This window comes from Cherax quadricarinatus, chromosome 28 (genome assembly GCF_038502225.1).
Source record: "Cherax quadricarinatus isolate ZL_2023a chromosome 28, ASM3850222v1, whole genome shotgun sequence".
Lineage (NCBI taxonomy): Eukaryota > Metazoa > Arthropoda > Malacostraca > Decapoda > Parastacidae > Cherax > Cherax quadricarinatus.
Window position 1 is genome coordinate 22,570,545 of NC_091319.1, and position 14,971 is coordinate 22,585,515.

Consider the following 14,971-nt stretch of genomic DNA (forward strand, 5'->3'; position numbering starts at 1 on the left):
CAATGCAGGCATTATTGGCACTAAAATAACATTTCCTATTTTTATTAGTTGTTTCCAGGCTTTACAGATGAATTCCATTTTGATTTTTATTCACACCAAAAAATAAAAAATTTACTCTTGTGCAATATTGTAATAATTATATAAATAATATCAGCGCATTCGTGAATGTATATTAGACCCACAATTTGATGTGTATTGGACCTCATTTGTTTACTCTTGAACATCAGCAGAAAGCAAACATTTCTGCTACTTTGAGCTCAATTTCAAGCTATTTTCAATACTAAAACCAATCAAAATCATCTCTGTTTCTGTAATATATCTTCTATCAAATGAAACCACGAAACCATGAATACAACGATAGAAATCGTATGGAAATACACCACAAAGTCGCTGTTTTAATCCAGAAAATATTCGCTTTTTTTTTTTCATGCACTGCGTGCTGCAGGATTTGTTTTATATGGTACACACTTACCACATAGATACATTCTCATATCTAGGCCCAAATTTAATGCTCACAGCTTATTGGTGTGTGCTGAGCTCATGGCATAGAACTACGGCTTGGACCCTGTGGATAAGGTGTAGAACTACGGCTTGGACCCTCAATGGGTTTAGTGAAGCAATCTCAGAAATGTATTTCTGTGTACTCTGAGTTTGCTGCCCACAATAACTAAAATGAATGACATCATCATCATTCTCACTATTCAAAAGACTTGGTTGCCCAAAATGGCTTTTACACAACGCCATTTTGGGCTTTGTGTAAAGAGCTAATATAATAATAGTTACTAAAGAGCCTATAAGAAAAACATAAGCAAAAAATGAAAACATATACATATACTAAATTGTTATTTCCTAAACAAAAAAAAAAATGAGTAAATACAAGGTATACATCATATCTATGCTCTGCAAAATTGTACATTGTCTGTATAAAATTTCTAGGACAAAGTAGAAATTTAATCATGAGTCACTGAACATAAGAATTCTTTTAGATGCATATAACAGCTCATCATTTTTCTGGCATGTTAAGAATTGTAACTGTAATGTTATCTGTGAAGCTGCTTTAATTATACATTATGAAAATACATTCATAAGCACACACTCATGGAGTCAACTATGCATTATGACCTAGTTTCACCATGCCATAAGCCAGTAGAATCTTAAAGCAATAAAGACAAGGTAACCAAGATGAAGCAGGCAAGCAAGGAGTTGGTGGACTGTAATAAGACATTTGACACTTTCTCACAGGTGGCTAGTTCACAAGCTGTAAGAGCAGGTATGGATAGCTGCAAATGCACCTTACTGAGTGTCCATGTTCTAATGAGAAATGGCTAAATGTTTAGATACTGTATGAAAACTGTCCCTCATACTTGCATAAAGGTGTTGTTACTGTCATCATGCATTCCTCTTTTGGAATCCACTGATAGTTGTTTTTTCTAAGCTCCAACACTCCAACTACAGGTTTTCTCAATCTATAATTCTTCTTTCAGAGTCCCAACTGCATATCCATTACCAAACACAGTTGTCCCTTGTTTGATGGACTAGATGTGATTCAGGCCCATTGCAGATGTATGGAATGATTCATCTAGCATAATGCAAACCCTTAACCCTTTCACTGTCTTTCACGTAAATTTGCGTTAGTGGGATTGTTGCCAGACATATATTTACGTCTTACTCAGAGCACCCTTAGATATACTGTGAGCAGTAAATTTTGGTGTAAACTTAGAGAATGGGTAGAATTACTGACAAAATATTAGACTAGGTAGGTAGGTTGGTAGACAGCAACTGCCCTGGGAGGTACTGCCATCCTGCCAAGTGAGTGTAAAACAGAAGTCTGTAGTTGTTTTACATAATAGTGGGATTGCTGGTGTCTTTTCTCTGTTTCATAAACATGCAAAACTTCAAGTATGTCTTGCTACTTCTGCTTACACTTAGGTCACACTACACTTGCATGTACAAGCATACATACATACATACATTTTTTTTTTCAACAAGTCTGCCATCTCCCACTTAGGCAAGGTGACCCAAAAATAAAGAAAATCCCCCAAAACGAAAATACTTTAATCATTCAACACTTTCACCTCACTCATACATAATCACTTTGCAGAGATGCCCAGATACAACAGTTTAGAAGCATATATAAAGATAAAATATAAAAAGTGACCTGAAATAATATAATAAACTCTCTATAGAATATAATATCAGGGCCCCAGTTATATATATAACATCCTACTACACATCCCTCCAAACTGCCAATATCCCAAACCCCTCCTTTAAAGTGCAGGCATTGTACTTCCCATTTCCAATACTCAAGTCGGGCTATATAAAAATAACTGGTTTCCTTGAATCCCTTCACTAAATGTTACCCTGCTCACACTCCAACAGCTCATCAGGTCCCAAAAACCATTTGTCTCCATTCACTCCTATCTAACACGCTCATGCACGCTTGCTGGAAGTCTAAGCCCCTTGCCCACAAAACCTCCTTTACCCCCTCCCTCCTACCTTTTTGAGGATGACCCCTACCCCGCCATCCTTCCCCTACAGATTTATATGCTCTCCAAGTCATTCTACTGTGTTCCATTTTCTCTAAATGACCAAACCACCTCAACAACCCCTCTTCGGCCCTCTGACTAATTTCCACACTACAAATTCTCTGTATAATATTTACACCAAACATTGCCCTTAGACAGGACATCTCCACTGCCTCCATTCACCTCCTTGCTGCAGCATTAACAACCCATGCTTCACACCCATATCTCCTAACGGGAGGTTCCTTGATGCTGGTGAGGGGCTCTTGATCTAGTGAATTGGATCTGTGCTCCAGTTCCCTGAATTGAGCCTGAATACCTGCCATCTCCTCCCCCCCCACACATGCACTGTATATTCCTATGGGTTTAGCGCTCCCCCATGATTATAAAAATTCATACTCGAAAAACAGTGTTGGTACCACTGTACTCTTGTACATTCCCTTCTTTGCCTCCATGGATAACTTTTTGTTTTTTTTTTTTTTTTTTTTTTTTTTTTTTTTTTTTTTTTGTCTCTACAGATACCTCAGTGCACCACTCATCTTTTTTCCTTTATCATTTCTGTGGTTAACCTCATCCTTCATAAACCCCTCTGCTGACAAGTCAAGTCCCAAATATCTGAAAACATTCACGTCTTCCAAACTCACTCCCTCCATTGTGATATCCATTTTTTTTTTATCTAAATCGTTTGATACCCCTCATCACCTTACTCTTATCTCTCTTCACTTTCAACTTTCTACCTTTACACATCCATATGTTAACAAAAAAAAAATTCTTTAAACCTGAAGTGTTGAACTTGCTTGTCATAATTTGTGAATTTGATCATTAATATATTATGTTGCAGTCATTGTTTGAAAAGAAGAGAGGGCCATCAACAAAAGCTTCAGTTGAGGTGTTCGGAAGCACTGGGTAGGTCGTTCTTGAATAGGATGAGATTACCAGACATATTGCCCTGAGAAACACCAGTGTTTCTTGGAAGGGTAGGAGAAATAGTCAATTGTAGTTAAGTATTGGTGTTTGCTGAGGCTAGCTTGGATAAACTTACAGGCATATCCTCTTCTGTCTCTGGTTTTGGACTTCTGTATTGTCCAAGTATTTATTATAAATGAATAAATATTCAGTAGAGTATTTTGGGGGGTTACTAATATTTGCAGGAATCCATGTACGTGTAAAACAATCATTGGGTCTGTATTAAAATAGTTTTTAATTTTGCAGAAGATAGCTCGGAACTAGAAACCACTTCCACCAAGAAACCAAGATCTACTCTCAGATCATCTGACACATCGATATTAGGCTTGGAGTTGGATATAAAAGAGAAAGTGGAGGACAGACCTGGGTGTCAGGTAACAGAAGATGATGGTAAAGAAAATGGAATAACTAAGGAAAAGGAAGGAGAAAAGGTTACTCTAAAAGATCAAGAAATGCCAAAGGCTCATGAAGAAAACAGAGAGAAGGAAGTGGCAGTTATAGAAACAATAGCAGAACTAGAGGAAAAACAGAAAGATGAAACAGTGAAGGAACCTACTGCACTTCAGTTTGAGTTTTCTAAGCCTAAATCTGTTGCTAGTTCAAGAAAAGTTCGAGGTATGTATACAGACATATTAGTGGAAGAACTTTTTGAATGTAATTCATACTGCTGTTCATACTTTGCTTGACAGTATGTTCCTCACTCATGTTTATGGTAAAGTTTTACTTACTTTGTTATTTAGTGAATAAAATTGAATGTGAATATTTTTAATGCTGTATTCTCTTGGAGAATTCGTACACAGGCACTTGGGGAATACACATGTTTCCTTGTATATGTTGAGTTTCTAGTTGATATGTTGAGAATACTCTCATTTGCTTCAGGTTTAATACATCTGGGCTTTAAGCTTGTACAATATTTTTGCAATGAAGAGTCATAAACACTAATGGATACAAAGTGAGAAACAACTAGGACAAATACAGTTATGAACACAGGTAAAAGTGATCAACTCCTGAAAAGGTTTTCCAAGGCCATAATGTAAATTTCTCTCTTCCTATTGTTACTAATACCATAACAGAGCTATAATTTGTTGTCCCACCTTCATTAATATCTTCTTCATATGAAGGATGAGGTTAATCATAGAATTGATGAGGGGAAAAAAGGCGAGTGGTGCATTGAGATATATGTGGAGTCAAAAAACGTTATCTATGGAGGCAAAGAAGGGAATGTATGAAAGTATAGTAGTACCAACACTCTTATATGGGTGTGAAGCTTGGGTGGTAAATGCAGCAGCGAGGAGACGGTTGGAGGCAGTGGAGATGTCCTGTCTAAGGGAAATGTGTGGTGTAAATATTATGCAGAAAATTCAGAGTGTGGAAATTAGGAAAAGGTGTGGAGTTAATAAAAGTATTAGTCAGAGGGCAGAAGAGGGGTTGTTGAGGTGGTTTGATCATTTAGAGAGAATGAATCAAAGTAGAATGACATGGAAAGCATATAAATCTATAGGGGAAGGAAGGCGTGGTAGGGGTCGTCCTCGAAAGGGTTGGAGAGAGGGGGTAAAGGAGGTTTAGTGGGCAAGGGGCTTGGACTTCCAGCAAGCGTGCATGAGCGTGTTAGATAGGAGTGAATGGAGACGAATGGTACTTGGGACCTGACGATCTGTTGGAGTGTGAGCAGGGTAATATTTAGTGAAGGGATTCAGTGAAACATATAAGTGAACAGTATTTAGATAAGGCTAAAGAGGTCTTTGTGGCATTTATGGATTTGGAAAAGGCGTATGACAGGGTGGATAGGGGGGCAATGTGGCAGATGTTGCAAGTGTATGGTGTAGGAGGTAGGTTACTGAAAGCAGTGAAGAGTTTTTACGAGGATAGTGAGGCTCAAGTTAGAGTATGTAGGAAAGAGGGAAATTATTTCCCAGTAAAAGTAGGCCTTAGACAAGGATGTGTGATGTCACCGTGGTTGTTTAATATATTTATAGATGGGGTTGTAAGAGAAGTAAATGCGAGGGTCTTGGCAAGAGGCGTGGAGTTAAAAGATAAAGAATCACACACAAAGTGGGAGTTGTCACAGCTGCTCTTTACTGATGACACTGTGCTCTTGGGAGATTCTGAAGAGAAGTTGCAGAGATTGGTGGATGAATTTGGTAGGGTGTGCAAAAGAAGAAAATTAAAGGTGAATACAGGAAAGAGTAAGGTAATGAGGATAACAAAAAGATTAGGTGATGAAAGATTGAATATCAGATTGGAGGGAGAGAGTATGGAGGAGGTGAATGTATTCAGATATTTGGGAGTGGACGTGTCAGCGGATGGGTCTATGAAAGATGAGGTGAATCATAGAATTGAGGAGGGGAAAAGAATGAGTGGTGCACTTAGGAGTCTGTGGAGACAAAGAACTTTGTCCTTGGAAGCAAAGAGGGGAATGTATGAGAGTATAGTTTTACCAACGCTCTTATATGGGTGTGAAGCATGGGTGATGAATGTTGCAGCGAGGAGAAGGCTGGAGGCAGTGGAGATGTCATGTCTGAGGGCAATGTGTGGTGTGAATATAATGCAGAGAATTCGTAGTTTGGAAGTTAGGAGGAGGTGCGGGATTACCAAAACTGTTGTCCAGAGGGCTGAGGAAGGGTTGTTGAGGTGGTTCGGACATGTAGAGAGAATGGAGCGAAACAGAATGACTTCAAGAGTGTATCAGTCTGTAGTGGAAGGAAGGCGGGGTAGGGGTCGGCCTAGGAAAGGTTGGAGAGAGGGGGTAAAGGAGGTTTTGTGTGCGAGGGGCTTGGACTTCCAGCAGGCATGCGTGAGCGTGTTTGATAGGAGTGAATGGAGACAAATGGTTTTTAATACTTGACGTGCTGTTGGAGTGTGAGCAAAGTAACATTTATGAAGGGGGTTCAGGGAAACCGGCAGGCCGGACTTGAGTCCTGGAGATGGGAAGTACAGTGCCTGCACTCTGAAGGAGGGGTGTTAATGTTGCAGTTTAAAAACTGTAGTGTAAAGCACCCTTCTGGCAAGACAGTGATGGAGTGAATGATGGTGAAAGTTTTTCTTTTTCGGGCCACCCTGCCTTGGTGGGAATCGGCCAGTGTGATAATAATAAAAAAAAAAAAAAATTCAGGGAAACCGGTTTTTTTCATATAGTCGGACTTGAGTCCTGGAAATGGGAAGTACAATGCCTGCACTTTAAAGGAAGGGTTTGGGATATTGGCAGTTTGGAGGGATATGTTGTGTATCTTTATACGCATATGCTTCTAAACTGTTGTATTCTGAGCACCTCTGCAAAAACAGTGATTATGTGTGAGTGTGGTGAAAGTGTTGAATGATGATGAAAGCATTTTCTTTTTGGGGATTTTCTTTCTTTTTTTTGGGTCACCCTGCCTCACTGTTAGACGGCTGACTTGTTGAAAAAAAAAAAATAATTGTAAAATTTCCTGTGGTTGCTGTACACTGCCACCTTTTTAATTTATTGCTTGCTTCTGTTTTTACAAAAAAATTCCCGGTATCCCTTCAGCTGCACTTTTTTCTCAATTTATGTCTGTATCCTCTTGTTCCTGTTGAAAATACTGAAGAGACTTCTATATCTATTCTTTTATTTCCATATAACCTTGTATATTGCTATCAAATCTCTTCTTTTCTGTCTGTCATCCAGCATTGGCAATTTAAGTGGTTTTTGCCTTGATCTTAACTCGCATTTTGTAATTCTTCCTTGAACTTATTGTATCCAATCGATGTTTCTTGAGGTGTAAGCCATGTGTGTCGTAAGAAGCTACTAAGATAACAGGAGCAAGGGGCTAATAACCCCTTCTGTATACATTACTAAAGTTAAAAAGAGAAACTTTTGTTTTTCTTTTTGAGCCACCCTGCCTTGGTAGGATATGGCTAGTTTGTTAGAAAAAAAAAAGTGCAGGATACCAGGTATATCTTGCTGCTTATACTACACACACATGTACATGCATACATGTATATATACCCACCTGGTTTTTCTTCTATTTTCTTAACCCGTAAACAGTCCAAACATATATATACGTTCACTACCCCAGTACCCCGAATATTTTGATTTTTTTTTTTTTTTTTTTTTTTTTAATGAAAATAAAGAGCAAATTTTTCTAAGTGTCATAGGATAAAAAAAAATTAGGATCAGTACTTACAGAGATACGAGGCCAAGAATTTGACACTGGATGCTCACGTGACAGCAACATCGAGTCCTACCGCTTGCAGAAGTGTTGCTGATATACCTTTTTTTCTATTTTTATATTTTATATAATTTTTATGTTCTGATAATTACAATTTATAGTAGTTCTTGTCATTTCATAACCAATCTTTGTTCTGACACTAGTATTAAGTACTGAAATTGTACTCAAATTGTCACAAATGCACTGACAGGTGGACATTTACACCTGCCTTGGCCATTTACTATTGTCTTGGAATATATACAAAGTATTTATAGGTCCCAGCAGTGTTTTGGATATGTGGAAGTATATAATAATAATAATAATAATAATAATAATACGTAATAATAAGTTCCCTTGAAGCATGAAAAACAAGCCTCAGTCCACCCCTGACAGTGACTGATAAGATGAGATAACATTAGATAAGAACTGGCATTTGATGAGCATACGCGAGGGTGCGGTGATAAGACTTGATAAGAAAGATTAGAGGTGACATTTGATGAGCATCGGCCCTCGCTTTGTTTTTGCTGGTACACAAACATGTCTGTCTATCCATCTAGCTCTCTGCCTCAGAGAGAGCCACAAGACTGCATCATGACATTTACTCATATCTTCAAGCAGAGTATAGCACTTTGTCTGGATTTTTTGGGTTATTCTAGGTAATTTACACTATGTATACTTGTATTTATGTGTACCTGTCAGACAGAGACAGATACACAGACAAACAAACGGAGCCAAGCCGCCAGCAGCCAGCCAGCTGGCCAGCCACAGCTAGCCTGCTGAACAAGTATTACATTCCAGAATTGTTTCTCTTTACTTAGGGCATAGGTTATAAGACATTCTGAAAGGGTGTTGCACATGGGTTATTATCGAGTTTTTTTTTATATTTCCTCGACCACTTATGGCCACATCCACCTCAAAGCCACTAAACTCGGGGTCAACATCCCTTTCCTCTTAAAATGGGAGAGTTAATACTACATGAAATCAGTGAATCCTAGGTGTTTGCCGTGCTGTTTGCTCTAGCTGACGCTCATTTGAACTGGTGCTCCCACAAGGTACTAAGTGGTCCCAGATTTTTTTAATACAGTGCACACTGAGTGTTATGACCCATTCTATACTGACAAGGCATCTCAGGCCAGTCGTGCCATATTTGAAGGCAGGAAAAATAAAACATCTATATATGTTTGGGGCACTAGCGGTAAGAATGTACATACGTGTATATGTTTGGACCATGTACGGGTTAAGAGTTCTTGTTGTTCTTTACTTCCTCTCATCTCCATGGGGAAGTGAAAAAGAATTCTTCCTTCATAAGCCATGCGTGTCGTAAGAGGCAACTAAAATGTTGGGAGTAAGGAGCTAATAGCCCCTTCTGTATAAATTACTAAATGTAAAAAGAAAAACTTTTGTTTTTCTTTTTAGGCCATGCTGCCTCAGTGGAATACAGCCAGTGTGTTAAAAAAAATTATGTTGTGAACAGCTTTTTCACCTACTCTCCATTCATATATCTTTAAGCTATTTTATAGTTAGCCAGTGTAGCACATGCATTTCCCACAATTTCAATTATATGATCTGATGAAAAAAAATTGAATAATTATAATTTTTCGTGGATTGATTTTACTTTCTTCCATTTCCATTACTTGGCATATATAGATGTTTATTTTATTGCATGGCATTTCTCGCTTTACCTCATACAATATGTTGTGTACTATTGAAAAGAATTGTAAAGTTAAGAGTGGTATGAAAAACTGCCATATAGTGAAAGGTTTTTTGTAGGAAATTCATAGTACTAATTTAAGAATTTAAAGTCACTCTGCTAAAATATGGACTTAGGAATGGTTAATAGTTGACCTAAAAAAAAAAACAATTGCTTACAAATTGTGTAGCTATTTTTATATATGAAATAAAATATTAAACAAAGACTAATGCAAAGGTTGATGAACAAATTTGGAAGGGCATGTAAAAGATGGAAATTAAAAGCAAATATAGAAAAGAGCAAGACAATGAGGATAAAACTCTAGGCCACAAAAGGTTATCATTCTGGAGGGAGGTGGTATATGAAAGAAGTGGATGTATTTAGAAATTGTATATGTGAGTGAACATGTCAGGAGATGGGGTCTGAAAGATGAGATGAACTAGAGAATAGATGAGGGGGATGGGGGGGGGAAAGATGGGTGGTGTTGCAGCATCTATGGAAAGAAAATTTTATCTGTTGAGGCAAAAATGGAAATGTGCTACAGTATAATGAGACCAACATTTTTGTATGGGTGTGAAGCATGGGTCTTAAATGCTGCAGGCAAAAGTAAATGAAGACAGTGGAGATGTCATATTTGAGAACAGTGTGTGGTGTGAATATCATGCAGAAAATTCAGTGGGGCAATGTATGGTCACCATGGATATAATTCAGAAGGCTGAAGAGAAGTTGTTGAGGTGGTTAGGGGATGGAGAGAGAGAGAGAGAGAGGGCATGATGAAGAGGGTGCACATTTAGAGTAAAAGATAGGAGAGGTAGGGGTCATCCCAAGAATAGTTGGAAGGACTGGGTAACAGAGACTTAATTATCCACAGGTTTGTGTGAGGTTGTTAGGAGTGAATGAAGATAAGTGTTTTTTAATGGACATTGATTGAATTGTGGTGAATGTGTTTTCTTTGGGTCACCTTGCCTTGACAGGAAGTGACCATTGAGAGAAAATGTAATTGAAATAATTGTTAATGTATATACCTATAAAGACAAAGAACATTATCCATGGAGTCACCAAGGAGAATGTTATGAGAGAGTAGTGGTACCAACACACTTATATAGGTGTGAAGCGTGGGCTGTGAATGTTGCAGCCAGGAGGAGGTTGGAGGCAATATGATGTAAATATTGTGCAGAGAATTTATAGCTTGGAGATTAGGTGTGGAGTTACTAAAAGTATTATCAAGAGGGCTGAGGAGGAGTTGAGATGGTTTGAATATTTGGAGAGAATGAGCAAAATAGGATGATTTGGAGGGTGTTTAAATCTGTAGTGAAGGGAAGGCGGGGAAGGGGTCACCCTAGGAAAGGTTGGCGGCAGGGGATAAAGTAGGTTTTGTGTTCAAGGGGCTTGGGTATCCAGCAGGTGTTGGATAGGATGGAGTGGAGGCAGATGTTTTTTGTGACTTGACAATTGGTTGGAGTGTGAGCAAGATAACATTTTGTGAAGGGATTTAGGGAAACTGGTTAGCTTGAGTCCTGGAGGAGGGAAGTACAGTGCCTGCACTCTTGAGGTAGGAGTGGGAATACTGTATTTGCAGTTTGGAGAGGCATCTGAACTGTAGTATCTGTGCACCTCTGGCAGGACAGTGATAGTGAATGATGGTGAAAGTGCTTTTTGGGGGGTCACCCTACCTTAATGGGAGATGGGCAGTATTAAAAAAAAGTAATGCTCGTTTAATTGTATTTAAGGGAATTTGATCAATAAAATGTTGCCTATATAAATTTCAAAATACACTCTGCTTTCAGCTTTGGAGTACCTTACCAGTGAAGCTGTAGAGTTCCTGTTTTCTCCCCCTCAGACTGCTGGAAGAATTGTCAAGTAGGTAAAGTACATATCTTGTGAAATGTCACATGTGATAAACATAATGGGTAACAGTGGATTTTTTTTTTTTTTTTTTTTTTTTTTTTTTTTTTTTTTTTTTTTTTTTTTTTTTTTTGATACTGCTAATGCTGTCCCTCTCTTGTCATAGAAGTGGTACCCAGTGTAAAAAAAATTACTTTGCTGGTACTATATTTATATGGGATATAGTGCTAGTTATAAAATGTGCCTTTGCATACCAACTTTCATTCCATTGTAAATTATAGCTGTGGATATTGTGTAGTTTTCTAAAAAAAAAAATTGTGTTTTTCACAGTACTCTAGAATTTTTAAAATACTTCATCTGCATAACCCCTAAACACTTATTTAGGCATGTAACATTCACAGTGATTTTTAGGTTTTGATGTGCTCTTGGATTATGTAACAACCTTTATGAAGTGATGTAGGGAAATTCATTAATCAAACTCTAGTTCTGGAGGTGGAAAATAGTGCTTGCACTGTATGGTTTTGCTACCCATTTTTTTCTCTTGTTCCAAGTAAAATTTACCACAAATTCTATTGTTTGTTTCATGGGCCAAGTTGGATGTAGCTGAGTCAGTTACTTGATATACTGATACTCGCCATAAAACTGTGAAGTTGATTATGCTTCCTAAAACTTTCACTATCTAGCACCAAACTTTCAAAGATAAATAAGTGCACTTGATCAAAATATTAATAAAAGATGTGAGGGCAGTATCAGTTGGTTCCTTCTCTGAAAATCATCATATAAGCAACATTTCCTCAACAGATTATTCCCCCCCCCCCCCCCCCCCCCCCCAAAAAAAAAAAAAGGGGGGGGGGAACTTGCCATACCTACTCCAAACAAACGTACAAAAAAGATAAATGTACAGGAGGGCCCCACTTATACGGCAGGTTAGGTTCCAGGCTACCGCCGTAAAGCGGAAATCGCCGTAAAGTGGAACACCCTTTTTTTCCACTTATAAATGCATACAAACACTAGATAACAAGTTTACACTAACATATATTAAGTTAGCAATAGAACCAGGCATCAAAAAACAATAAAAAGGTACAATACACACATAGTGCACTCATTACTTACCTTAAAATATTTATAGTCTTAATCTAGGGTGAGACAAGTAGTATTTATTGTAAGAAATCAAGTGTGGTATGTATTGTAATAGCCAGGCTACCTCACCAGGCCACCCCACCCACACATACTATTCTATGATATTTAAGCATCCCAGAGCGATAAAATGTATATACAGTTCACTCATTACTTACCTTAAAATATTTGTAGTCTTAATGTAGGGTCAGGAGTAAGTAAATGAGATAAAACGAATAAATGAGAGAGAGAAAGAATGAGTACATGAGAGGTAACAGGCGCAGAGTTATGTAAACAAACCAGGCTCCCACATCTTATATTTATGTTTATTTATTCTATTGTGGGGTGTATTTATCATCTTTTTATGTTATGTATCGTGTTTATTATATAATTTTGAAAAAAATATCATGGCTGGATTAATGAAAATGTGTATATTACCGCAATATACGACATTTAATGAGACTCGGTGAGTATTGTTATTATGGCGTCACTTGTGGAAGTCGTCTGCTCACATCTCACATTTGTTTATTTATTCTACTGTGGGGTGTATTTATCTTATTTATATGTTATGCATCGTGTTTATTATATAATTTTGAAAAAAATATCATGGATGGATTAATGAAAATGTGTATATTAACGTAATATACGACATTTAAATGACTCGATGTATGTAAGTTTATTTAGGTACAGGTATACATAAGTATAATTATCAGAGTATATATAAAATATGAAATAACTTTTAAAAACATTTGAAATTTTGGAGTTTCCAGACAAAATGGAGAGACTTAGTGCTTACTGAGCTCATGGAGAATGTAAACAAACAGGGTGGGGCACGGTGACCGTATTAGAAAGTCAGGTGGGGGGAGCCGTATAGTGAGTTTTGATCATAATTTGAAATGTCCGTATTAGCGGAACGCCGTAAAGTGAAACGCCGTAAAGCGGGGCCTTCCTGTATATGATAGTCAGAGCATAGAAAAATATTGATTAAAATATGTGGGAGGCAGCATCAGCTGGGCTCCTCAGTACATACCCAGTGGTTATTTGCAGACAGTTCCAGGGAACATCACTCTTATGACCCAGTCCTAGACTAGGCCTCCTGGTGGATAGCCTGATAAACTAGGCTGTTGCTACTAGCTGCACATTGTAGCAACTGGACAACGACATGGCAGATATCAGCTAGGAGTTTTACTGGATTCTTGTGCTAATTCTAGTATCATTTCAAAACTTTTCCAAAGGAAACGATACTAGAATCAGAAAGCCAAGTTCCGTACTGCACCTTGAGAAATAGAGATGATCACTATGGGTATTAGTGAAACAAGGAATTTAAGGAGTTAAGCAAAAACTGTAACTTCTATACTTAATATTATAATAATAATATCTTTATGTACTACAAGTACATGTACATGGTATTACAGGCCTAGCTGATATCAGTGACATACTACTATATAGAAAGCCCCTTGTTATGCTGAGCATTTTGGGCAAATTAGGTCAGTGTCCCAGGATGCAACCCACACCAGTCAACTAACACCCAGGTACCCATTTTACTGATGGGTGAACATAGACAACAAGTGTAAAGAAACATGCCCAATGTTTCTACCCTGGCTGGGAATCAAACCCCAGACCCTCACCATGTGAAGTGAGAGCTTTAGCCATCAGGCCACAGAAAGCAAGCATTAGGTTTGTCATCAGTCACTTAGCATGTATACTGTCAAAAATTACAGTTTTTTTTTTTTTTTTTTTTTTTTTTTTCAGATATCATGCAAAGATTGAGGAAGGTAAGAAGAACTCTGGTGACTGAAGTATAGATTGAGCCAAGAAATAATCTTCAACAAGAAATCAGAAATAATATGCAGCCTTCACTAAATACTGTTGCTATGTGCAGTATGGTAAACCATGAATGGTGTGTGTGATAATATTTTATCTAATTATTAATAGCATCAGTGTTCCTACAGCTTATTCAATGACATGTGCTACTTAGTGTTTTAAATAACATGAATGAACAGATACCAACATTTCTGATAAACAGTTCTGCTAAGAATATTGTAGCCTTAATGATTTGAAGTGGAAAGGAAATGTTTCATGTAATGGTGTGTTGACCTTGACATCTTAGAAGAAGAAAGCAATGGACTTGTAAGATACATTAGTCTCCTCTTTATTTTTCTAGATTTTTAAGGTAATGGTTTTCTGTTCTGTTGAAAATAAGAATAAAGTAGATTTCCAGATAAATTAAGAGGTATATATTTTGATAAAAAAAATTATTTTAAGATACAGTACTTTTTGATTTGGATAATTATATATATATATATATATATATATATATATATATATATATATATATAGAAATTCTTACCTAAAGACAGTTACCAAAAGCTAAGTAAATTGCTGAAGACCTAACAAAAAAGGTATGTGGGGGAGGTAAGGGGTTTTTGTCAAGTAATACACATCATTAGCTTTGTATTGTACAATGAAGTCTTTATTTAAAAACAAAATTGATAACACTGAGGCAATGGTGAATTGTATAGTAAAAGTGCTCTTACTAAAATAAACTGTGGGAAGTGTGTTTGTCCTATATGGTTATCAGAACATACTGCTCTGAAAAGATATTCATTATTCTCACTATATCTAAGTCCTTTATATTTGCCATTGCTGTAATGCAGTATCTTACT

At 37.3% G+C, this 14,971-nt stretch overlaps 1 protein-coding gene across 6 annotated transcripts in view; it reads left to right on the forward strand.

Annotated features, from left to right (window-relative positions):
- Positions 1 to 14,647, forward strand: part of Elys (AT hook containing transcription factor 1 homolog) — a 269,815-nt gene extending 255,168 nt beyond the window's left edge. For 3 of the 6 annotated variants that reach the window (XM_070089469.1, XM_070089468.1, XM_070089466.1), the window contains 3 exons: positions 3,735 to 4,103; positions 11,132 to 11,204; positions 14,058 to 14,254. In XM_070089469.1, coding sequence (XP_069945570.1) covers positions 3,735 to 4,103; positions 11,132 to 11,204; positions 14,058 to 14,103 — 488 coding nt within the window. In that variant the 3' untranslated portion in view covers positions 14,104 to 14,254. Of the gene's footprint in view, positions 1 to 3,734; positions 4,104 to 11,131; positions 11,209 to 14,057 lie in introns of all 6 variants that reach the window. The other 3 variants (XM_070089464.1, XM_070089465.1, XM_070089467.1) reach the window with 2 other exon arrangements.
- The last annotated feature ends 324 nt before the right edge of the window (positions 14,648 to 14,971 follow it).